At 40.5% G+C, this 25,053-nt stretch overlaps 1 protein-coding gene across 10 annotated transcripts in view; it reads left to right on the plus strand.

Moving 5' to 3' along the window:
* ACSL3 (acyl-CoA synthetase long chain family member 3) overlaps positions 1–25,053 on the plus strand; it is a 113,622-nt gene that overhangs the window by 50,920 nt on the left and 37,649 nt on the right. For all 10 annotated transcript variants that reach the window (XR_007775780.1, XR_007775781.1, XM_050964037.1 and 7 more), the window contains 3 exons: positions 5,010–5,187; positions 13,719–13,828; positions 23,292–23,430. Coding sequence is in view for 8 of the 10 variants with exons in the window: in XM_050964037.1 (XP_050819994.1) it covers positions 5,010–5,187; positions 13,719–13,828; positions 23,292–23,430 (427 nt within the window). In the remaining 2 variants the exon portion in view is untranslated. The remainder of the gene's footprint in view (positions 1–5,009; positions 5,188–13,718; positions 13,829–23,291; positions 23,431–25,053) is intronic.

The following is a 25,053-nucleotide window of genomic DNA, read 5'->3' on the forward strand; positions in this document are numbered from 1 at the left end:
CCCTGTGTTGTCTGCAAAACTTTTTGAGTTAGGAAATTGTCATCTATAATGAAATTGTGAAGCTGTGTTCATGAAAGTGAACTAGATGTTAGGATGCATAAAGAATGAGATGGAGAATAATACAGAAAATATTTTAATTCCATTATAATCAGTGGCAGTTGCCTTATCTAAAATATTGCACATGGTATTGGTCAGCATGTCTCAAAAAGGATATTCCAGAATTAGAAACTGTTTGGCTGTTCATAAAAAGGCGACGAGACTGATTAGGGTAATGGAAAAACTCTCATATGAAAAAAGTAAAAAGATTGGAATTGGAAGACTAATGAGAGGTGACATGGTAGAAGTATATAAAATAATGTATAATATAGAAAAGGTAGCTCAGGAGCTTCTGTTCTCTCCATCTCATAACACAAACAGAGGGACATGCATTGAAATTAAAAAATGGGAAATTAAAAACTGCTAGTAAAAGGGAAATACAATTTTCACACAATGTGGGACTGTAGAACTCACTGCCACATGGTGTTATTGAGGCCAAAACCTTAGCATGATTCAAAGAAAGATTGGAGATTTGTATGAATAACAAAAATATCTGAAGTTGTAATAGTTCATGCTAACATAATTTTTGGAAGAGAGATTAAACCTCATTCTTCAGGATTTAAACTGATCTCTAATTATTAGGAAAAGACCTAATGTGGAGGGCAGATTAGCCTGCATGTGCCTGTTGTGGGGTTTCTTAAACCTTTCCTCTGAAGTATCTGATACTGACTACTGTCAGAAACAAGACATTGGATGAGAATGAGATGGACTATAGGTCTGATCCAGTATGGCAGTTCCTATGTTTTGGATATATGCGTGGTGCTTCTATCTGAGAGTGTATATATAAAAAACCGCATTTGGATTTGTAGCAATGAATGTGGGGAAGCAAGAGTTGGTTTTGTTTACTTGAGTTTTTTATTTATTTTTTATTTTTTTAAAATAAAATAATTATGTTGGAAAATATACTACTCTAATATCTGTAGGATGATATTTTCAAAAGTGCTCAGACTTGGCTTAGCCCAGTTGACTTTAGTGAGAGTGGAGTTGTTCCAAGGCTGAGCACTTTTTAAAAAATCCCACTCCTAATATGTTAAATGTCTGGACAAATATGTAGAGAGGCAAGGTGTGTGAGGTAATAACTTTTATTGGACCAGTTTCTGTTGGTACCCTTTCCAGACCTGAATAATAGCTCTCTGTAGCTTGAAAGCTTGTCTCCCTCACCAACAGAAGTTGGTCCAATAAAAGCTGTTACCTCACCCACTTTGTGTCTCTAATATCCTGGGACCAGCCTGGCTACAACAACACTGAATGGACAAATGTGTGAAAGAGATTTGTCCAAGAACCACTAAATGGTTATTCTCTAATGTCATAAAACATTTCCAGATATTATTTGTATATGACATTTTTTCTGTTTAACTAAAAGTATTAACATGTATATTAACTTTCATAATCAGTATAATTTTAGCAATTATTTTGCTGTTTAGATAAATGAAAAAATGAGATGCACTAGAGGGCAGTATTTATTTTTTGTTTTCCACTCTTAAGATTGACTGCTTCTTCAGGAGACCTTTAAACACTGCCTCAGTACCTAGTATTTCTGGCAATGTTTGGATATAAATATCGGATAAAAGAGAGATTCTTCTATTACTTTTGACCTCCTAGAGCCTAACACAACCTGTGTGCACACTTAATTTTACATATATGAGTAGTCCCCATAGGGCCTACTGAAGTGTGTAAAGTTAAGCATGTACGTAAGTGTTTGAAGGATTGGGATCTTTATATAGTAAACTGATTATTAAGTTTGGTGCTAAGTGCTGTACACTGGAAAGTACCTCTGTAAACATTCACACTTTGTTGTTGTTGTACTCTCTGTGGATTAAGAACCAAAGTTATTGTAAATTTGTTTTAAAAAACAGAAAACCCTTTTCTTAACAATGACTAAATTAAAATGCAAACTAACCCATCATAATTTTAAAAATCCATTATAGGCATTACCTTACAAAGGTTCTGAAATATGGATTTCCAATTACTTATTTTTTTTTCTGAACCATCAAGGTAAATGATGAGGAAGAAAGTATCATTCTACCCTACCCCATTTAAAAAAAATACTGAAGCAGTGCAAGGGAAATTCTAAAATTTTTTTTTAAAATTCCAAAATACTGTTTTGATAGATAAATATCTATACAATATTTTTTGTATGCCTTGAGGAGGAAAAATGGCTTTAGTAATCTGAGTAGTGTTAACTGGTGTGTGTGTGTGTGTGTGTATTTATATATATATATATGTATATGTGTGTGTATATATATATATATATATATATGGATGTATTGGGGAGGGGAATAGGAGGGTCATAGTGCTAGAAAAAATATAAAGAGTTGTCTCCAAGTGGTTAAAGAACAACCTCTTATAAATTGATCTTCTAACTTAATCTGATGAAGTGTGGCAGTTTAGGTAGGAGTGTGAACATGAGGTCAGGTGATTGGAAGGGAAAGCTATTTGGAATTAGGGTACTTGGAGGCAGGGGTGGCAAAATCGGAAGGGCAGTGGAAATATTTTGTTGGTTCTGCCTCTACATAAATACACGGAGATGAGAATGGGATCAGAAGGGGCTGGAGGGGCTGCTGCAGCACCCAGGATCAGGTCAAGGAGCAGGTAGGAACCACTGGGATCACGCTTCCCATCCTGGAGCAAGCAGCCTCTGTGCTACTGAGAATCTAATTCTCCTTGCTCTCCCTTCCTGTCTCTCACACACACACACCCCAGCTGTCTTCTGCCACACTGTTTGGGAGCCTGGACGGGGGAGATGAGTCTTTTGATTCACATCCTCAGAAAAATGTGTGCTTGGGAAGGCAGGAGGAAGCAGTATATAGATGGTGGCAGGACATTGGCATTTCATGGAAAGAGAAACAAACAAGATGCAGGGGACTGTGGGGTTTGGGAGAAGGAAAATGAGTTCTTCATATGTGTATGTGCAGGGAGATTAAGGATATATCTGCATGGCAATCAGGTGATGTGGTTTCAGTTCATGTATATGTACCTAAGCTAGCTTTGATCTAACTAGCTGAGGTACGATTTGTGAAGCCACAACAGCATGTGCTGTTACCCAGTGTTCCATGTGGGCTTGTACAACGTGCGCTGAGGTGTATGCTGCTGCATCTTCACTGCTTCCTGAGATAGCTAATAGAGGTAAAATTTCGTTTGTTAATAAAAGCTCGTCCCAACTCCCCAAACACACCTGTATCATGGCTAACCTCTGGTGGAGGAAAGCACTGATTTAGTTTGCATCATAAGATCTGCTGAAGCAGGACTCCCCTTGTTCAGATGTTGTACACCAAATTAATTTAAACTTTAAATATAACATGTAAACAAACATCTGTGTTGAAGGGCTTAAGTTGAAATTCCATTGCTTATTTAAAAGATCCCTTTCCAGTCATCTAATAATTTGTTGTTTTGACCTTCGCATGTATTTCTGCAAATTATATTGGCAAGTGTGTTAAGTTTGAGTGGATGGTGTAAATCACACAAGGAGATAGCGATAAATATTACATGGCAGTAGGCCCCTGCTTGGAGCCTTTAGTATAATAGGATGAGAGAAAAGTTTAGTGCTGATGATCCTAAATGAGTCCTGCTGCTCATTGCTCCAGGCAACTTTATACCTAGGCCTGGGAATGAAACTGATCTCCAGGTCTGCAAAGAATGCTGAGTCTTTTGGAAATTTTTTCATCCCAAAACAGAATGAAAATCCAAAAATTTGAAATTTTTACAGATCAGCTAAATGCGTAATATTTTGTTTAAAAGACACAGAGGCAGCCGGAATATTTTAGTGTTTCCAAAATGAAATAAAATTTATAGGCTCCTGGGCTCCCTGGCTTTGTGGCAACCAGTCAGGTGATCTGCTGGGAGTTTGGGAGCTAGAGCTACCAGGCTCCTGATTCCTTGGCTGCCCATTTTTTGTTGAGGTTGTTCTTTCTTTATGAATAACCCCAGTACCTGCCTCTACTATTGCTCGCAGCTTTGTCGAAAAGCAGCCTCTAAATGAAGTTAACTAGAGTTAGGTCAGTTTCACAGCTGCTATTTAATGGTGGATAGTCATGAAACTGACAACCATCATGTCCATTTCAGTCAGCTTTCTGAGCTCCTAGGCTCTGTGGCTCTGCAGTAAGCCAGGTTTCCTAGGCCAAGGCTGGGGAGCCCAGGCTTCTCAGCCAAATGGATGCTATGGAACTGGGGAGCCTAGATTTCCCAGAAGCCCTGAAGATAGGCTGCTGAGGTGCTGGGAAGGGTGGGTTGGCAGATGGATGAATTGGTAGGAAACCAGTAAAGCAAAAAGAATATTTGAAAACATTTTTTACTGTGAAGCTTTTATCCTTTTCTTAACATGGAATAAACTTTTTAAAATCTTAAATACGTAAGGGTTAATTACTGTGGTGCTTAGCATGGCCTCAGAAGACCCCAAGTGCGGTAGACATACCATGCTTCCCAAGTGGGGAAGCAGAAACAAAAACTGTGATACCTATTAGCAGATGTCACAGTCTTTGTAAATTGTGGAACAGAACTGTGTGCCAGTTCTCTGGGGTGGTAGTAGGGAAATGTTTTGGGAGGGACAGTAGAGGAGGAGAGGATGTCCTAGCATTTTGAACTACATCTATGTTGTGCTTCTTGTACATGGGGTTGTGGTCCACAGTATGCCACATCCACCCTACAGCCAATTTCTATGCGCTCAACAATCACATAGTTTCTGTTTACCAAGCCATTTAACTTGAACTTTGAGGGACAAAACGTGGAACTTCCACAATGCTATAATTTGTTTTAATTCAAGAATGGTATCCTTTGGCAGACTTTGATAATTATATTTTTAGGCTTACCTCGTTCATATTGTCACATGGGTTAAGGCATAATAAGGATCTTCACTAAAGCCTGGGGGCCTACCCTTTTCTAAATTACACTTATATAAATTTATATTGCTTTATTAGGTCATCCTTGGAAAATACGCTTGGCTCTCATATGATGAAGTCTATGTTAAAGCTACTAATTTTGGAAATGGCTTAGCAGTATTGGGGCAGCAATCGAAGACTAACATTGCCATCTTCTGTGAGACTAGAGCAGAGTGGATGATTGTTGCACAGGCCTGCTTTATGTGCAATTACCAACGTAAGTACTTTTCTTCATTGACCCTATGTTTTTAATGCCTTTTGGTCTCATAACACAATCTGAAAATTCAAATTGATTTTGAGATCACTTTATGTATTAGAAGTTTATTATTTTTACATATTCTATAAAATAAAATATTTTAATCTCAAATGAAATATAGCTATGATGCTAAACTAAGTCTGTCAGATTCTGTTCTGGTGTGTTACATTACAAACTTCTAGATGCAGAAACTTGTGTATGTTCTATCAAGCCTGGATCCACAATTGTAGTCAAGTCTCAGTAAATATATAAAAGTTAAATAAGTATATCTTCCTCAGACCAGTTTGTACCCTGCTTCTCTGTAAGAGATGAGCTATGAGGAGAAACAATCTTCAATTTTTTTGCTGTTGAATCAATGCAGGTTCCTGTAGTTCCTTCACAATAAAATAAATATATTAAAAAAACTCTGTAAGAATTAATTGAATTAAGTGAGTCAGATGTATACCTACACTTTATATGGTTTTAGATTTCAGATTGGACACTTGCTATATTTTGCATTATAAGCTGACTTTTTCATTGTTATAAATTTGATTTGAATTATAATAAAATGAACATAAATCCTATCAGACCAAAACTATATATCAGTGTATCTGAGATTACCTAATTTTCTTTCAACCTTATCTCTTATCCAGCACTTCACTGTCATGAATTGACCTGTCAGATTAAGTTTCCTGGTGTAAGTAAAGTTAACTAGATTTAAATCACATGCACTTTAATTAGCTACATTGTTCTAGTTAGGACTAATAGTGTTTGTTCAGGAACCCATTTTGGTTGGCCATGTAGGTCTCCTAAACCTCATTTATCTGTCTTAATTCTCAAGTTTCTTCATCTTTTCGTCTCCTGCTGCATTTATATTCCCACTGGTCTCTTTCATTTCCATCCACCACTTTTCCTCAATCCGTCGAAGAAATGGCTGCCCTGCCTCAAGTGATCATATTGGTCTAGCCATTTCTTGAGATGAATTTTTCACACACTCCAGTAAAAGCAGAATTTGAAAGATCTATCTAAGTGAAAACAAAAGAGAAACTAAATAAGAAGAAATATTACAAATGTTGATTCTGTTTGGAGATCTGTACGCACTATACTATAGGATTTGCAGAAGGTCTGTGGTGGCACCAAAACTCTACACCAGAGACCAACCATTTCAGAGTCAAGGCAATGTCAGGAGCTGTCATGAGTCACTGCAGCCTCATTGCTTACATTTCACATTTAATATAGTGATAATGTAGGCTTTATGGCACTGTATTTAAATTTGTTTTCTTAATTCTTTAAGGATGTCTGTTAGTTACTTATGGTGTCCTGCTAGTAGTGGTTAGCTTCATTTGAAGGCGTGTGGTAACATTTGTTAGGATGTATGCATTTTTTAAGGGCAATTGTAAGTACACTGTTTTATTTGACGTGCAAGAGGAGACTTTCTAAGGCACTATTATAAACAGCACCTACGTCTCCTTTTTGTCTTTTCACAATATTCCTCCATAATGATGTTGTTCCTGTTCTGTTGCCTGTTTCACTGCAACAATTGTTACAAGGTGAGCCTCTTGAGTGAAGGTGTAATCCTGGACTCAGAATCTTTCATTCGGGAGACCTCATCCAGAAGAGATTAGACATCGTAAGAACTCAAGAACACACTTTTTTCATTGTGAAATCTGTGTAGGTGGTTAAGTATGTTTTGCTGGCCCCAGCAGGATGAAATTCAGGCTCTACTGAACACACAGCAAGGTATTGTAGATTCCCTGCCATGATGGACTTTTCTGGACAGCTCTTGTCAGGGAGCACCATTTTCTCTTCCTACCTGAGCTGTACATGTAACAGATACATCCAGATTTGGCTGGTGGCTCACCTGAGTCCAACTGTTCATTTAGCAGGAAGAGGCCAGACTCATTTTATTGGAATAAAGGGCAGTGGAGGGCCATACACATCTCTCCATCTGCTAGGCAAAGAAAGCATCCTAGCAGATCACCTGACTCATGCTCATCAGAGACTGTGGTCTCTGAAAGATGCTATAATCAAGTCCATATTTCAGAAACGGGGGATCCCCCAAATAGATTTATTTTTCCATTGGACACAACGCTCTCTTCAATTCTCTAGATTCTTGTGTCAGAATTTCCTGTGTCATCCCTTTTATGCTTCTACTCCTCAGTGTTATCAGGAAGATAAAAGCAAGAAAGAATCCATGTGACTTTTTCACAGCTCCACAGTTGAAATAGCAAATATAGTTCACAGACTTGTTGTCTTATGAAAACAAAACCCTCCATATCATCTATAACCTTTCCAATATCTTGGTCTTGGAAATGGGGTCAAATCTTGCGTCCAGAAGATTGAAACATGTTTCCTCAGTAGAAATAGAAAGCAGTTCTTTATTGGAGATGCAGCAGGTATTAGTGGAGAGTCAAAAGGCCTCAACCAAGCCCAATTCTTTTGAAATAGTAGAGAATTTTCAACCTGGGTGTACAGAAGGAGAAACAACATGGTCCAGTGGATAGGTCACTGCATTGGACTGTAACTTGGGAAACATGGTTTGTTGGTGCGACCATTGAACTGCTTTGTGACCCTGGATAAATTGCTTATCCCTCTTTGTGCCATCCCATCCCCAGTCTTTAATGTTTGGATTGTAATCTCTTTGAGACACAGTCCCTTCATCCCTAAATATCTGTACAGTGCCTAACACAATGGGGCCTTGATCTCAGTTAAGATCTCTAGGCACTATTATAATACAAATTATAACAATATTAGCTAAAATTGGGCAATTCAGTTGACTTATCTGATATTTTTATGCAGTATTCTTTTGCTTTTAAGGTTTGAGTCTACACTGTCTAGGGAAGCAATCGTGTAATCTTTAAATATCCCTGTTGCTAGATAACAATAAATATGCCTATTGTTAGGTAATCTCCCAAGGATAGGGATCTGCACAGGCAATTCTCCAATGAATAGGGTTACTCACCTCTAACTGGAGACCTCTGATTATGTTACCTGTGCAGATCCATATTCCTTCACTTCTGTTGAATCCATTATTTTCTGAATGAACACCCAAGGGAATAAGATACACATGCACAGTTCATTTATTTTGTCCTTGGAAATGAAATAGATTTACAAATTTTAAAAAGTCTTTAAAAAATTCTAACATAGTGAAATGTCCCAGTGGATGGTGTAGCGCAGGGATCGGCAACCTTTTGGCATGCGGCCCGCCAGGGTAAGCACCCTGGTGGGCTGGGCCGGTTTTTTTACTTGCTGCATCTGCACATTCAGCCAATTGTGGCTCCCACTGGCCGCAGATCGCCGCTCCAGGCCAATTGGAGCTGCGGGAAGCAGCGCTGGCTGAGGATGTGCTGGCCGCCGCTTCCCGCAGCCCCCATTGGCCTGGAGCGGCGATCTGCGGTCAGTGGGAGCTGCGATTGGCTGAACTCACGAATATGGCAGGTAAACAAACCAACCCGGCCGGGCAGGGTGCTTACCTTGGCGTTCCACATGCCAAAGGTTGCTGATCCCTAGTGTAGAGTGGTGTGTGGAATTATTTTATTTGGCTTAATGTTTTAAATTCTCTCATTGAGACGTGCTTCAGCTCACTGTCTGACATATTATTTAGTGTCTAAGCAGTATGTGATCTTGTGTGAACTTGGCTGACTTTTTTGTTGGCAGATGATATTATCATGCACTGTTCACGTAGTCACTTAGAACAGAATGAATTATATTTTAACTAACTTTAGCAATATGGTAAATGATTCACTTATTGTGCCGCTGCTAAATTATACATACAAGAATTAGTATTTTCCCAATTTGCAGATATGGAAAGGAAGACTTATTCTTTCAGTACTGTGCCATGCACTTGGAATGTAAAATTTAATATCTTTTATGGCACAGTATGAACAAAATAGGCTAATGAACGCAAGCTTTATACTCACTGACAGTCTGATGATGGATACATTGTTTTTATGGATTTACTTCTATATTTTGGTGTATTTTATATATTTCATGAGTTGCACAAAATTAAGATGATTTGATAATTAGAAAAATCCTACATATTCAATTTTTTATACTTATCTTTTATTTCAAGATCTGTAAATTGTTTAAAGTTTCAAAGAAGTTGTGTGTATGTGATAGAGTGATTTACACAACTAGTTTAAATTGATAATGTAGCAGTTGCATTGAACTTTTTCCCTCTTTCAAAATCTTTTCATGCACAAAACCTCTTACCCAACCACTGGGAACAACTGAAAGACCTGAGTCAGAGTTAAGTAATACCACAAAAACATAAGGTCATGTATTGCATTTTCCCTAATAGCCTCCTAATACACTGATAATCTGAGGTTGGGTGTCTCTGGGTTTTTCTTTTAGGATGGATTTGACTCCCTCACAGAAGTCTTTTTAGTGAAAAATATACTTTTTAAAAAAAATCTGTTTGACACATAGTAGGGAGTGAATGAGTCTAATTTTAATATGTGTGAAATCTTAGTCTCATGGAAATCAATGAAAAAAATTCCCATTGACCTCAGTGGAGTGAGGATTTCACCCTATATCATTAGCTGAGAAATTTAGTGCTTGAAAGTTTGTTTTTGTTTTCTGACTATACCAAAAGCAAATATACAAATAGAAGTTAAATGTCAGACTTAATATTGTATATGTAATGCAGTCTCGGGTGTGCCTCAGAAAGTGTTAGGTATCTTTCTTTGCTGAGAAGCGATGACTTTGCAGATCAGCATTGGTGACAGTGGTTAGCAGCTGTCATAGCTCACTTTTTCTTTCTGTATGATGTCAGTGCAGCATCTTGTAAACTATATAAACCTCTCAGCCTAGTCAGCTCTCTCACATAACTAATTTGTTTTTCACTTGTTTGCTTTGTAGGTGAATAATTATACAAATTATTATTCAAGAGATTATACTTTTCTCTCCAAGTACTGTGGAGTTTCAGTACGCTAGCTGGCTTGGGGAAACTTAATTTTTGCTAAGTTGTTTGTATAACAGGGGTCACTGGACTAAGTGGAGAGAGCTCGTGGGAACTAGAGGCACTCTTGTGTACTTTTCTCCCACCAAATTAAAGAAAACAATGTGCATGTGCATTTGCCCTGCAACAGTTCTAAACTATGATAGACTTTTTTAACAAGAAAAAAATAAAGGTCAACGATTAACTTTTTTGATTAAAAGAAACTGGCTGTTTTGGCATTTTCCACTGATAGGCTGAGACTTTTTCTTTGGTGGTATTGGGAACTAATTCTACTAAAATAAAGCTAATGCAATAATATAATAATGTAATTAAATTGTAATGGGTTTTTCAGCAAACTAAATCCAGATAAAAGCCCAAGTGAAATTTAAAAATAAATAAGAGTCCTGTGGTACCTTATAGACTAACAGATGTATTGGATCATAAGCTTGTGTATGACAAAGTGGATATTCGCCCACGAAAGCTTATGCCCCAATATATCTGTTAGTCTATACGGTGCCAGAGGACTCTTTGTTGCTTTTTACAGATCCAGATTGACAATGGCTACCCCTCTGATACTTAAAAATATCTGATTCTGATAATGGCGCAAACCTTCTGTGCTTGAACTTGTCATTGTAAATAAGTGAATGATTGTGCCAAAGGTGAAAAGAATTAGTGATCTTGCAACTTGTTGAAGAGGTGAACTGCACTAAACTCTCTTCACTCTTCAGTTGGTATTCCATTTTGGAAAAGTAAAGTTAGCTTTGCTTTTAGAGTTATACTGTAGATTTTTTTTTTCTTTCTCTCTGACTGGTTCTTTCCACCCTTTCTCCTCTTCTGTTCTCTTCCTACCCAAATTGTAAGTATGAAGTAATTTCTGAGGTTTCCTACTCATGAGCTACTCTGGCCCCCAACCTAGGGACTCTCTAGTGACTGCAACTTACTGTCCTTCTCCAACTCTCCTCTTCTGCCTACTTTCCTGGGTCACTTCCCTGTAGCCCCAGCATCTTCTCTCCCCCTTTGTGTCAGGGTCCCAGTCTGGCAGTCATCAGTCTAGAGCTCTCCCAGCCTCTGCTGACCCTGCCCAACTCTGCTCTGTTTTAGGTGCTTCTCAAAGAGCCAGTTCTTATCCCTTTGCCCTCCAGAGAGAGACTGCGCTCCTCTCTGCCCTGCAGCCTTCTTGTAGGGCCCAGCCTGGCCCTGACTGGCTTTCAAGCCTCTACTTGATTGGCTTCTAATAAGCCCTTTCAGGGTTGGCGGGGGCTCTGTGCAGCCTCTCTGGCTTGCTTGAACCCCATCCATGCCAGAGTGGGGTAGTTGCCCCACTACACAAGGACAAAAAATAGTATATTGTTTTGCTCATACACATTCAAAAATACCCACCTTCCCCTCCCTCCTTCCTCCTCCAGGATTGGTGTTTCGTGCATTCTTTTATTAGCGTTCTTCCTACCATATGAAAAAACAATTCTTCTCTGATCATGCTGTTGGATCGCCACATATGAAACTAGAGAGTCCTTTTGACTTCATTGGGTCTACCACAGAAGCACAAGAATCTGCATAATGCAGATCTGATTGCAGAATTGGAATCGATGTTTGAAAAGACCAGCAGTAGTCATTCAGATCTGTAGTTTTTAATGTCATCTACTAAACACAGCAAAAATAAAAAAGATAACTGATCCTATTTTTTTCATATAGAGGAAGGTTAGGAAATTTAGGGAAAAGTTGTAGTTGCAGTTTCGAAGAACAAACATATCAAATAATTACTTTTTATAAAGTGTCACATGCTATATATTCTACAGCATGCAAATCAGGAAATAAAAAAAAATATATTTTTTCCACTTCATTAGCAGAAACTGAATTAGACTTTCAATATTAAACATTTATTTACTTATGTAATTTATAAGTAAAAGCAATGATGTTTATGCAAATTTTTATACTCTGTTCAGTGAGCCCTATTTGAAAGACACAAATCTGCGGTGAGTTAATTTAAATAAAATAATACTTGAATCTGGCATTTAGCGAATGAGAAAACTTTTACCTTTTAACTACTAATACCTCTGAAGACTACAGTTATGCATATTATAATTTAACTGAATGCTGAATGTAATTAAAAATCAGTGTAGAGTCTTGTTTAATAGTAATAATATCAGTATATGAATTTACTATACCATTTGTATAATTGCAACCAGTGCTGATCCTCCCACTCAGACTTCTATTTCCTCATTACAGCTGGAACTGATTTGGGGCAAACTCACACAAAGTGTGGGTTTAAAGACTGTGAATCATGCTTGTTTCCATTTAATTGTTTTCAGATGTTTAGCTATAGATCATGTACATGGATAGTAGTAATGGGAATCATTAGGAGTACATCATGTGATAGAGCTTTATATATATATATACACCTCTACCTCATTATAACTTGACCCAATATAACACAAATTTGGATATAACGTAGTAAAGCAGTACTCCGGGGGTAAGGGGGCTGTGCACTCTGGTGGATCAAAGCAAGTTCAATATAACGCGGTAAGATTTTTTAGCTCCTGAAGCCAGCGTTATATTGAGGTAGAGGTGTATGTATATATATAGAGATAGACTGACTGACTTGATGTATACCTGACTAGATAAGTAGGATTTGCCATACAGAATCACACTCCTTGTGTATCTAATATGGCTATGCTCTCTGGTAGGAGAGATTTCCTGTTGCTTCAGAGGAATGCAAAAAAATTCCCCAAATTCTTCTATCCATCTGTGTAAAATTGTATCCAGGAGAATCAGGATTTTGTACCTCATAGACAATCAATATGCACCTTTAAAGTTAAATTGAAAAATGAGCGTTGGTGTCAGTGTCATAAACTGGTCAAGTGTGCATAAGTTTTATTACCTGGTGCAAGAGGTTCAAAACCTACATTCAGAGCCTCCCAGGTGCAATTTTTTTTCACCTATACCAGCCATACACAGAGAAAATCTCTATATTTGACAGAAATTATAAGTGCTGTTTGTCAAAATAGTTTGAAGGGAAATTCTGGACCCATTCTTAAACTAAGATAAGTTCAACCTTGTATTAATTACAACTTACAAATAGCTTCTGATCAGTCACCAGTTCAAAAAGTCTAATAATGGAATGTATGATTTTTTGGAACAAGAATTGATCAATTAAACTTAGTCTTCTTCTATGGAGAAAGATGAAGTACAGTGTAAAATGTTAAAAATTAAGAACAGATTGAATTTAGAATGATAAAAGCCAGGAAGATTGAGGAGCAAGTCAAGAGAGGGTTGCACAGGCTGGTATGATTTTTGGAATATTCAGTTATTGCTTGTTTAATTACAAATACTCATGTAAGCAACATTTGTTCTCGATTCTCTCATAAGCAAACTAAAACTTGCATTCACTTCTTTTAAATGCATATAACATACTTTGTTGTAAGACTACATATCTTCTTGGCCGTTACCTTAGCTGGCAACGTGGGTTCTGATTCCCTTGCCAGAGTTGGTTAATCTGAGGCCCCTTTTTTTTTCTCTTTGAAGACCTTTGAAATATCTTGAATAAAGGATTCATCAAGTTTATTTTTCCCCACAGTTGTTACACTGTATGCTACATTAGGAGGCCCAGCAATAGTACATGGACTAAATGAAAGTGAGGTGACAACCATCATTACTAGTAAAGAACTGATGCAAACAAAATTGAAGGTAAGGAATATGCCTTTTCTTTTTGAATAAATCTGTTGTAGTGTATGTGATCTGGTGTTTTTGGAGACTAAAGGCTGATGTAGATGGCCCAATTTATTGATTTATTTGTCTTTCATAATGCATGTATGTAACGTATTACAGATTTGTTTCTTTTTTCACAATATAAGAGAAAAGAAACATCAAACATTTTCTAAAGCAAAATGTAGGGCGTGATTTTACACTCCATGATTCTTGTGCAGTTATCTATACCATTACCAAGTAAGGCTTTAATCTTTTTAATGTACAATGCATGGGTGGAATGGTGAGCCCATACACAACCCCATTGAAACTAGAAGGGCTGCTGCTTCTTCCAGAGATGTCTCTTTGGGTGCTCCACTCCAGGGGTTCGTGCGTCCCTGCGCCTTTGCTCAGCGATTTTTACAGCAGTACTCCTACCAGTTGCGCACTCGCAGAGTCTGCCTCCCAGCTCTGAGTGTACCTTAATAGTACGCGTGCGTGACCGGTCTCCTCAGTTCCTTCTCTACTGTCCCTAGCTTGAGATGGAGCTCAGCAGACTCATTAGAGAATTTCTTCTCTCCCTTGTTCAACTTTTTTCCCTCTTAGTTTAGCTTACCTGTAATAGTTAGGTACCCTTTTCCTGTCTCGTCTCTTCTCTTTAAAGCAAAAAAAAACAAAAACAAAAAACTTCTTTTTTTTTTTCCTGTCAGCGCTGCCGCTTCCAACATGCCTGGCTCTCCAGGTTTTAAGCGCTGCTTTAACTGTAATGACGCCATCCCTCTTTCAGATGGCCACTCTAAATGTATTAAATGTTTGGGGGAGTCCCACATGCCCCAAAAATGTGCCCACTGCAGCAAGTTGAAATCAGGGCACACAAAGACAGGGAGCTGCGGCTAAAACTGCTTCTGCTGCAAAAATCTCTCGAACCAGCCTCAGACCTGAGCTCTGATTCTACTGTACACCGCAGCCCCCCTGCTTCAAAGAGACAAAAGAAAACTTCAAAAAAACTTCAGTCTCTCACCCGCAATGGGTATTTGCAGGGACAAGCCTTCTCTGGGTACTTGTTCCCTCCCCCCGCTCCCCTGGCTGAGTACCTTTGTCGTGTTGGGCTCCTCCAGTGCCACGCAAAACCTGCCTGCAACTACGGTGGTCGTGCTAACCTCTGGTGCCGAGGCTTCAGGCTTTCAGTTGCCTGCCTCTCACAAGGCACCGTTCGGCACTGCAATGGAAGTGGTGTCGATGCATACTAGCCTGCCTGACCCACCTCAGGCTCCTCTCACTCTCCTGGCACCATCAGCCTTTGAGCTAGCCAGTAGTAACAGAACACTCAGGACATCCATGCAGAGGAATCCCTCCTCACAACAAATTCCTCTCGGTCAGCCCTCCCCTCACAGAGGCACTGTGGCACCGCAGTTCACGCACTCAAGGAATCTCCTGGTGTAACCTATCTTGCAATCACCCTTACTTAACACTGATTTCTCTCCGGACTCTCAGGCAAGATCTGCCCAGTTTTCCTCCAGTGATGAGGAACCTGGGCTGCAGGGAGAATTTTCACCTTATCAGATCTCCTGTCCATAGACCCCAGTCAAGAGAGGTCATAGGAAAGCTGCCTTGTCCTACTCTGAGGGTCCTGCCCCATTGTTCATGAATCCCTGGATGGCACCACCCATGCCCTTCCCACCACAGTGGCAATATTGGGCTCCATGGGCTCCTTATACTCGGCACCACACTCGTTATACCAGTGTAGCTAGGCGTGAGACGTAAATACCAGCAGCTGACGACCCTGCCACTGACTCCAGACACCAGGCAGCCCTGTCACAACCGCAAGAGCAAACATGGCCTGCCTCTAAACCGGTAGAACCGGTTGTTCTGCCTGATGAAGCATTGCTTCCTCCTCCTCCGACATCTTTGGATGACTTCTTAAAATTTCAAGACCTGTTTAAAAGAGTTGCCATTGAGCTACGAATTAACCTGGAGGAAGTTCCTGAACAGCAGCATGAGCTAACTGACATCCTGCAGCCCTCTTCTCCTTCTAGAATTGCATTACTTATCAACACAGCCCTTTTAGAACCTGCCAAAGCCATTTGGCAAACCCTGACAGCAAGCCTGCCTACCTGTAAGAGACCAGGCCGAAAGTACTTTATTCCTTCCAAGGGCTCAGAATTCCTTTTTACTCACCCAGCACCAAACTCGCTGGTAGTAGATGCAGGTAACCAAACACCAGTTTCCCTGCTCCACCTCTTCTGACAGGGACAGTAAGCGATTAGATCTGCTCGGACACAAGGTATACGCTTCTTCCACATTGCAGTTTCGCATTTCTAATTATACAGCCGTTCTAGCAAAGTACGATGACAAAAATTACAGTAAATTCATGGATTTTATTGATCACATTCCAGAATAAAAGACACAACAATTTACAGCCACAGTTCCTGAGGGACAAATTTTCTCCTGCACTGCTCTTCAAGCTGCCTTTGATGTGACCAATACTGCGCCACGGTCCACTGCCAGTTGTGATGCGCCAAGGGTCATGTCTCTTGTCCTCTTCCTTTCCCCGAGAGGTCCAGAGTACCATTGAAGATCCCTTTGACAGTGACAAACTATTCACCTCCACCACAAATGACGTACTCCATTCCATGAAGGACTCCAGGGCAACTCTCCGATCTCTAGAAATTCAAACCCCTATGACCAGAAGGTGACAATATAGATACCAGCCTTACCAGCGACCACGCTACCCCACATACACCCAGCAATTCCATAGGTCTCACGAGCAACAGCAACAACAGCAGCGCCAGAGATCCAGATACCAATACCACCGTCGCAACTCCTCAGCAGTGTTTCAACCCCCTACGACCAATAAGCAAATTTCAAGCTTTGGTCGAGGGTATAGAAAACAATATTCCCACTTCAGTGCTTACACCACCTTCCTCTATTTTTGGACACTGCCTATGCCCATTCTCCCTGTGACAGGTTGGGTCGCAGAAACCCCCTTGGAAACTGCCAACTGATGTGCCAAGACTGCTTCTGCCCCTGCTTTCCCTGCCAGCCTGGGACTCCAGCATCCTGTCTTGTTGAGCCAGACATGCCAGTCTGCTCCAACACAGACTCAGGATCTGAACCACGTGCCCCAAAGCTGCAGACTTAACTGAAAGCAACTTACAAGAAGTGTTCCTGTCTTTAACACTCAGATGCCCAACTCCCAGTGGGGTCCAAACCCCAAATGAATCTGTTATACCCTGTATAAAGCTTATACAGAGTAAACTCATAAATTGTTCACCCTCTATAACGCTGATAAAGAGATATGCACAGCCCTTCCCACTCCCCACCCCCTGGTATTAATACATACTCCGGATTAATTAATAAGTAAAAAGTGATTTTTATTAAAAACAGAAAGTAGGATTTAAGTGGTTCCAAGTAGTGACAGACAGAACAAAGTGAATTACCAAGTAAAATAAAATAAAACATGCACATCTAAGCCTAATACAGTAATAAAGCTGAATACAGAATCTCATCCTCAGAGATGTTTCAATAAGTTTCTTTCACGGACTGGACACCTTCCTAGTCTGGGCACAATTCTTTCCCCTGGTACAGCCTTTGTTCCAACTCAGGTGGTAGCTGGAGGATTTCTCATGATGGCTGCCCCCTTTTCTCTGATCCATCCACTTATATATCTTTTGCATAAGGTGGGAATCCTTTGTCCCTCTGGGTTCTTCCCCCCCCCCCAATGGAAAAACACCTGGTTAAAGATGGATTCCAGTTCAGGTGACATGATCACATGTCACTGTAAGACTTCATTACCCATTTGCTGGCACGCACGTATACAGGAAGACTCACAGGTAAAACAGACCCATCTGCAGTCAATTGTCCTGGTTGATGGGAGCCATCTAGATTCCAAACCACCATTAATGGCCCACACTTTGCATAATTACAGTAGGCCCTCAGAGTTGTATTTCATATTTCCATTACTTCTTAACAGAAAAGAAAACCGGGGGATGCTAACCAATCCTTGACATCAGGCAGCTAAACAAATTTATCAAAAAGCAAAAGTTCAAAATGGTTACCCTAACCACCATAATCCCAGTGCTGGAGCAGGGCAATTGGTTTTCAGCTCTTGACCTACAAGACGCTTATTTTCATGTGACTATTCACCCAGCCCTCGATTTGACACATTTTCAATACAGAGTGTTGCCCTTTGGCCTATCTACTGCTCCTCTGAATTTTCTCCAAACTCCTAGCCGTGGTTGCTGCCCAGCTCAGGAAGCAGGATTATAATATTTCCTTACCTCGATGATTGTCTCCTCAAGCCCTCAACGTTCAGCAAAGCTCTTGGATCCACGCAGCTTACCGTCATCGCTTGCTTCCTTTTCCTTGGACTGCAAATAAAAACAAATCCACCTGATCTCCTACCCAACAACTGGAGTTCATAGGAGCGCACCTCGATTCCCAAACAGGAATAGCATCTCTCCTGCTCGACCATTTCAACACCATAAAACTCTTGGTTACAAAACTCCACAACAGTCCCCAGGTCACTGCATGAGACTGCCTGCAACTGTTAGGCCACATGACCTCGTGTACTTTCTTGGTAAAAAATGCATACCTATACATGAGGTGCTTTCAAGCTTGGTTGGCCACAGTTTACAGACCAAACATACACGCTCTAAACAAGCCTCTATCCATATCTTTCAGAGTCAAAGACTCCCTCCTATGGTGGACATTCCTCCCAACATCTGCTCAGGAGTCTCTCTTCTCCAGGACTCCTCATCACTCATAATGACTACTGATGCATCCCTCAAAGGATGGGGAGCGCACATGTCCCACCACAGCCCCCAAGGCCTATGGTCTTCCACCGAAGCCTCCCTATGCATAAACGTCCTAGAACTGTGAGCCGTACACAATGCCTGCTGTCACTTCCTCCCGTTTTTTCAGAGCCAACATGTTTTGGATAATGACAGACAACATCACGTGTGTTCTTTGTCAACAGGCAGGGAGGGGCTCGATCTTACTCACTTTGCACAGAAGCCATGAAGCTCTGGAATTGGTGCCTTTTGAACAACAACTATATATCAGCCGCCTGTCTTCCTGGAGCCCTGAATGCCACTGTGGACGAACTAAGGAGACGTTTCTCCTGGGATCACAAGTGGGAGCTAAATGGCACGATCATACGCAATATATTCCGTGTTTGAGGCTATCCAACCCTGAACCTCTTTGTGACTGTGAAGAACAAGAAATGTCCCAAATTTTGCTCCAGAGTGGGATTGGGCAAACATTCCCTAGGAGATGCGTTCTCATGGGCTCAACACTTAATATATGTTTTTCTCCCAATACTGGTTCTTCACAGAGCTCTGAGAAAGATATGAACAGATCATGCCACAATAATTCTGATTGCCCCGTCGTGGCCCAGACAACTGTGGTTTCTGTTCCTCACCAGAATGTCACTTTGCCCACCGATTTCGTTACCCCTCACTCCGAACCTTGTATCACAGCAACATGGCCGATTTCTTCACCCCAGCCTGTCCATGCTCCACCTCAAAGCTTGAGTCCTACATGGTTCTACCAGAACAAACTAGCATGCTCTGAGCAGGTTCAAAGAGTGCTCCTACATAGCAGAACACAATCTACTCACATCACTTATCTCTGAAAGTGGAAGCGATTCACACAATGGTGTTCAACTAAACAACTTCCTCCTACTTCTGCAGCTCTTCCACCCATACTTGACTACCTATTAGACCTTAAGCAATCTGGTCTTTCTTTCAGCTCCATCAAAGTCCACTTAGCTGCTATTAGAACTTTTCATGACAAGATTGACCATACCCCTGTTTTTGCTCATCCAATCACCAAGCGTTTTCTCAAAGGGCTTGAGTCCCTATACCTGGACATTAAACCTCCTACCCCTCCATGGGACCTTCACTTAGTATTACCCTACTTAACTCAATAACTATTCGAGCTCCTAGCCGCCTGCACCCTCTTACACCTCTCCATGAAAATAGCATTCTTAGTGGCAATCACCTCCACCAGATGTGCAGGAGAAATAGCAGCTCTCATGGAGGACCCCCACGGTACACGCTATTTTTTAAGGACAAGGTTACCCTCAAACTACACCCCAAATTTCTTCCAAAGGTGCATTCGTCATTCCACATCAATGAGCCAAAACACTTACCAACCTTCTTTCCCAAACCACATGCAAACTCTCTTGAATCCACAATGCATACGTTAGATGTACTCAGGACTTTGTCCTTCAGTTTGGCTAAAACCAAACCCTTTAGAAACTCTTCTAGACTCTTTGTCTCCATTGCAAAGCACTCCAAAGGGACACTTATTTCTACCCAGAGACTTTCAAACTGCATTTCTGAGTGTATCCGACTGTGCTATGAGATAAAGAAAGTTACGCCTCCAGCCGGCATCAGAAATCACTCCACTAGATCTGTGGCTACCCCCTGTGGCTTTTCTATGCAAAGTTCCTCTGGCTGACATCTGTAAAGCAACCACTTGGACTTCTGAACACAAATTTGTTGAGTGTTATGCCCTTGCTCAAGGCCCTCGCTCTGATACACGATTAAGCAGATCTGTATTATCTACTGCATTCCTACCAAATCTGAAGTCCCTACCTCCTTGAGATACACTGCTTTTAAGTCACCTGGAGTGGAGCACCCACAAGGACATCTCTCTCTTGAAGAGGAGGTTATTCACCTGTGCAGTAACTTGTGTTCTTCAAGCTGAATGTCCCTGTGGGTGCTCCACTACCCACCCTCTTTCCCTCTACATCGGAGTTGCAGTAGCCTCCATTGTAGAGAAGGAACTGAGGAGACCGGTCGCGCACGCGTACTATTAAGGTACACTGAGAGTGCGGGGACAGGCTCTGCGCGAATGCTGCTGTAAAAATCTCCGAGAGATGGCGCAAGGATGCACCAACACCTGGAGCGGAGCACCCACCGGGACACTCATCTCAAAGAACATCAGTTACTGCACAGGGTAAGTAACCTCCTCTTACAGATAGCAGGAATCTGCCCACCTACTGTATGTTGCAGGGTTGAGGTGTAAAAAGCTACCAGTCTGATTTGTTAGGGGTTTACACATACTTTATAAGCCCATTACCCTTTTGCAAAGCAGTGCAGTGCAGAATCAGACTCATAAGTTATATAAGTAAGCAAGAAAGCATGTTAATTTATCTATCTACTAACATCTAAAGTAACCTAACAAGACATAAGAAAGTGTTACCCCAATGATTTAACACTCTTACTAGTGTTGAGGCATTCAGATCCTAAGTTGATGGTTTCAGAAGAATTTGGATGGGATAGTGCCACTACACTGGGAGTATTAATAATAATTTTACTTGCACTGGTGCAGCTATCCTGGTCCTACAAATTGAGGATGCTATTATGTAGACAAGGTGCAGGCATTTTTAATATCTTATTTAACCTTACTGAGCTTGGTAACTAAAATACCTCAATACAAAAGAGCTGGATTGGTGCAGAAAAATGCTCACATTTGGCTTGTGAAAACAATGCCGAAGAAAGTAAAAGAGTTAGTCTTGAATCTGTCACCTTTAGCAGAAAACGAGGCAGGTAAGGTTAGACCTATTTGTGTTGTGTAGAGCATTCTAGGATCATCGTTATGTACTTTTAGTATCCTGAGTGATCAGAAATGAAGCAAATGGCAGAGCAGAATAATGCATAAAGTACAAATGCAATAATAAATGTGACAAAATTCAGCACTCCTAGTTCATTATTGTTTTCCCAGCAGACAATGGATTGTGCAACGTGGCAGCCCTTGTGTTTGAGTCAGTGTCATTTTTAGAAATGGGAGATCAACTTAAGCATTTTTATTAAAATAGCTTAAAGGTTAAACCGCTCAAGTCTAATAGCATCCTTTTTAATTACAAATAAGAATATGTTAAATTTAGCATGGTAGCTGGAAAAATAAGTAAATTTGATGAGAAAATTTTCCCCAGCTTAAAAATGGCCACACTCAGCATGGAATCAGTTTTACATAAACAAAAGTCAGAGTGTTTTGTCGTTAATGCATGGATTCAGTTTGAAATCTTAAATAATTTAAGTTCCAGAAACTGTCTAATGCATATATGCAGAAATGTAACTACCTTTTTATAAATTCTAAAGTAGTATAACTAACTACTGTATTTTTGTAACTATTTCCACAAAGAGGTTTGGATAAAATTAAAAAGGAAAGCATTTTTCAGAGGCTTAGTGAAAGCTATTTGTGAAATAGTTAATTCCTCCCACTCAGAAATGAATCCAACCCTTGATTGTGTTATCAAGACTGGTTCTTAATATATACCTAAGAGTTTGTTAGTCATTAGGACTATTGGATTGGTCTTTAAATTACATTTTTCTCCAGAAGCTGAATGCAGAATATTCAGTGTTCCGAGACCTTACTGACTCAGAAGATATGAAGAAGGGACTTCTAATTTGCATTGCACACTTAGTAGCACATTGTGTAGCCATTAGACCCCTGAGCTGGCGTAACACTTTTTTTTTTTTTTAAGCCAAAAATTGTGGTGTTCCATTTAGAGTCAGGAATCCCTAAACTGTATTTTTAAATTTCCTTTTGGATAGTTACAAGAATTTGTCCTGAACAAATTAAAACTAGAATGAATGGAGTGTTTATGTGCGCATGTGTGTTAGACTTTTCTCTGATCAGCATTTTACATTTTGTCTTGGATCCTTAGAATTATGGTAAGTATTCTTAGTTGCACTAAAACTTAGATTTTTCTTTTAGTAATAAAGGCTATTTGACTATTCATTTTGCTAGATTTCTATTTGCTGCAGAGCATATTTTAAATACCATACTAAACATTGCATTACAACAGTGTTTCCCAAACTTGGGACGCAGCTTGTGTAGGGAAAGCCTGTGGCGGGCTGGGCTGGATTGTTTACCTACTGTGTCCGCAGGTCCAGCTGATTGCAGCTCCTGCTGGCCGCTATTCGCTGCTTCACGTCAATGGGAGCTGCTGTAAGTAGCGTAGGCCGAGGAACGTAAGCCAGGGGCTTTCCCTAAACAAGCAGCGTCCCAAGTTTGGGAAACACTGCATTACAAGAAATAGCAGAGAAGACAAACTGAGTCATCCATTCTGAGCTCAGTGTTACATATGAATTTACAGAGTGATCCTTTTCATCAGTATTCGGTGGGAGTGGCAGGTGGCCAGCACATCGGAAAATCAGACTTCTAGTTTCAACAAAAGCACACACAAATGAAGGCACCCAAAATTAGTGGATGGTTGTGAAAATTTTGGCCTTAATTTTATGTTTAAAGAAAAGCTTAGATTAACCCTAATGTCCCAGAAATCTGACTGTGGGAAGCTGCAGTTTTTACCCAAAGACTGACTTTATTACAATTTAGTCGTTTACATCATTAATATTGTAACGTGCAGTAAAAATATTTTGTTTCTTTCCTGGCACAAACTTTTGCACTAGCTTTCTGTGCAAAATGAAACATATGTATCCATTTTCCACAGGAAATTGTTTCTCAGGTTCCACTATTGAGGCATATTATTACTGTGGATGGCAAACCAACAACATGGTCAGAATTCCCGAAGGGTATCATTGTTCACACTATGGCTTCCGTGCAAGCAATGGGGGCCAAGGCAGATAATGGTATGTACTTTTAAAATATTTCAATTGGAGAAACTATAGTCCAACTTCCAGGAGAGGAAGATTATAGCTCTTTACTGCTGAAAATCTTGTTAAATAATTTATGTATAAATTATATATCTAACAAATTGCTTTTTGATTCAACTTATTATTGAAAAGTTTTAATTTAAAAAACACAGAAATATACAAATTTTCACATTTTATTTATTTATTTATTTATTGACCACATGGCATGTTTTTTGACATATTGGGTGTTTCAAAAAAGCAGGGTGGAAAGACTTGCATTAAAGCTGTTTTTTTTCCTGTCCTTAAATTTCATATCAATTGAACAATACTTTGTAGTATGGTCATTTTTCCAACATTTATGAAGAATCATGCATTAATTTGTAGCATTCAAGGTATTTTGAGACCATACAGTGTAAATATAGTCTATTTTATTTACCCTTTGGTATATTACTAAATTTGGACATAAATACACACTTGAAGTAACATGTAAAATCTATTTTAAATCTAGAGCCATTACAACTTTGTTTAAATTATTTTTACTGTATTTTAGAACAGAGATGGGCAAACTTTTTGGCCCGTGGGCCACATTGGGGTTGCAGAACTGTATGGAGGGCTGGGTAGGGAAGGCGGTGCTTCTCCAAACAGCTTGGCCCCCACCCCCTGTACGCCCCCACCCCTCACAACCCCTGACCCATCCAACCCCCCCTCACTCCTTGTCCCCTAACCGTCCCCTCCTGGGAACCCCACCCCAACGCCCCCCCGGGACCCTACCCCATATCCAACCCTCCTGTTCGCTGTCCCCTGACTGCCCCAATCCCTATCCACACCCCCACCCCCTGACAGGCCCCTCAGGACTCCCACAGTTATCCAACTCCCGTTCTCTGTCCCTTGGCCTCCACCCCCTCTCAGAACCTCCGCCCCATCCAACTGCCCCCTGCTCCCTGTCCCCTGACTGCCCCCTGGGATCCTTTGCCCCTTATCCAACCCCCTGGCCCTGGCCCCCTTACCATGCTGCTCAGAGCAGCATGTCTGGCAGCTGCGCCACCTGGCTGGCGCTAGACACGCTGCTGCACTGCCCTGCAGGAGCACACAGCTCCACTGCCCAGAGCGCTGCCCGTGTGGCTGCGGGGGAGGGGAGACAGCAGGGGAGGAGCCGGGGGCTAGCCTCCCAGGCCAGGAGCTCAAGGGCCAGGCAGGATGGTTCTGCAGGCTGTAGTTTGCCCACCTCTGTTTTAGAAGGTATCAAAATATATTGTGCCAATTTCTTGAATTCTAATTTTAATTTCTTTAACGACTTCAGAAATCTGAATTTCCCTGATATTAAATGTTTTAATGCATCTCACTAAGTAGCAGAAAATTCTCACTTTTAGTGCTAAAAAGTTGGTTAATCTGATTTCGTCAGATGTCATGCATTGAGTTCCTCTGAATCCCTCCCCACCCCATTCTGAGTGTTGTGTGAGGTTTTTTATTTGTGTTGCAGAATCCTTTTAATCATTAGGTCATGTGAATGTTAGATGGAATATGTTTTAGGAGGAGTGGTGTGTGATTAGTACATCTGCTGTTGATTATGTGGGAATAATATTTTGGGCAGTTTTGTTCCCAGTATTACAGGTGCTTAAT

This window comes from Gopherus flavomarginatus, chromosome 8 (assembly GCF_025201925.1).
Source record: "Gopherus flavomarginatus isolate rGopFla2 chromosome 8, rGopFla2.mat.asm, whole genome shotgun sequence".
In the NCBI taxonomy this organism is placed as follows: Eukaryota; Metazoa; Chordata; order Testudines; family Testudinidae; genus Gopherus; species Gopherus flavomarginatus.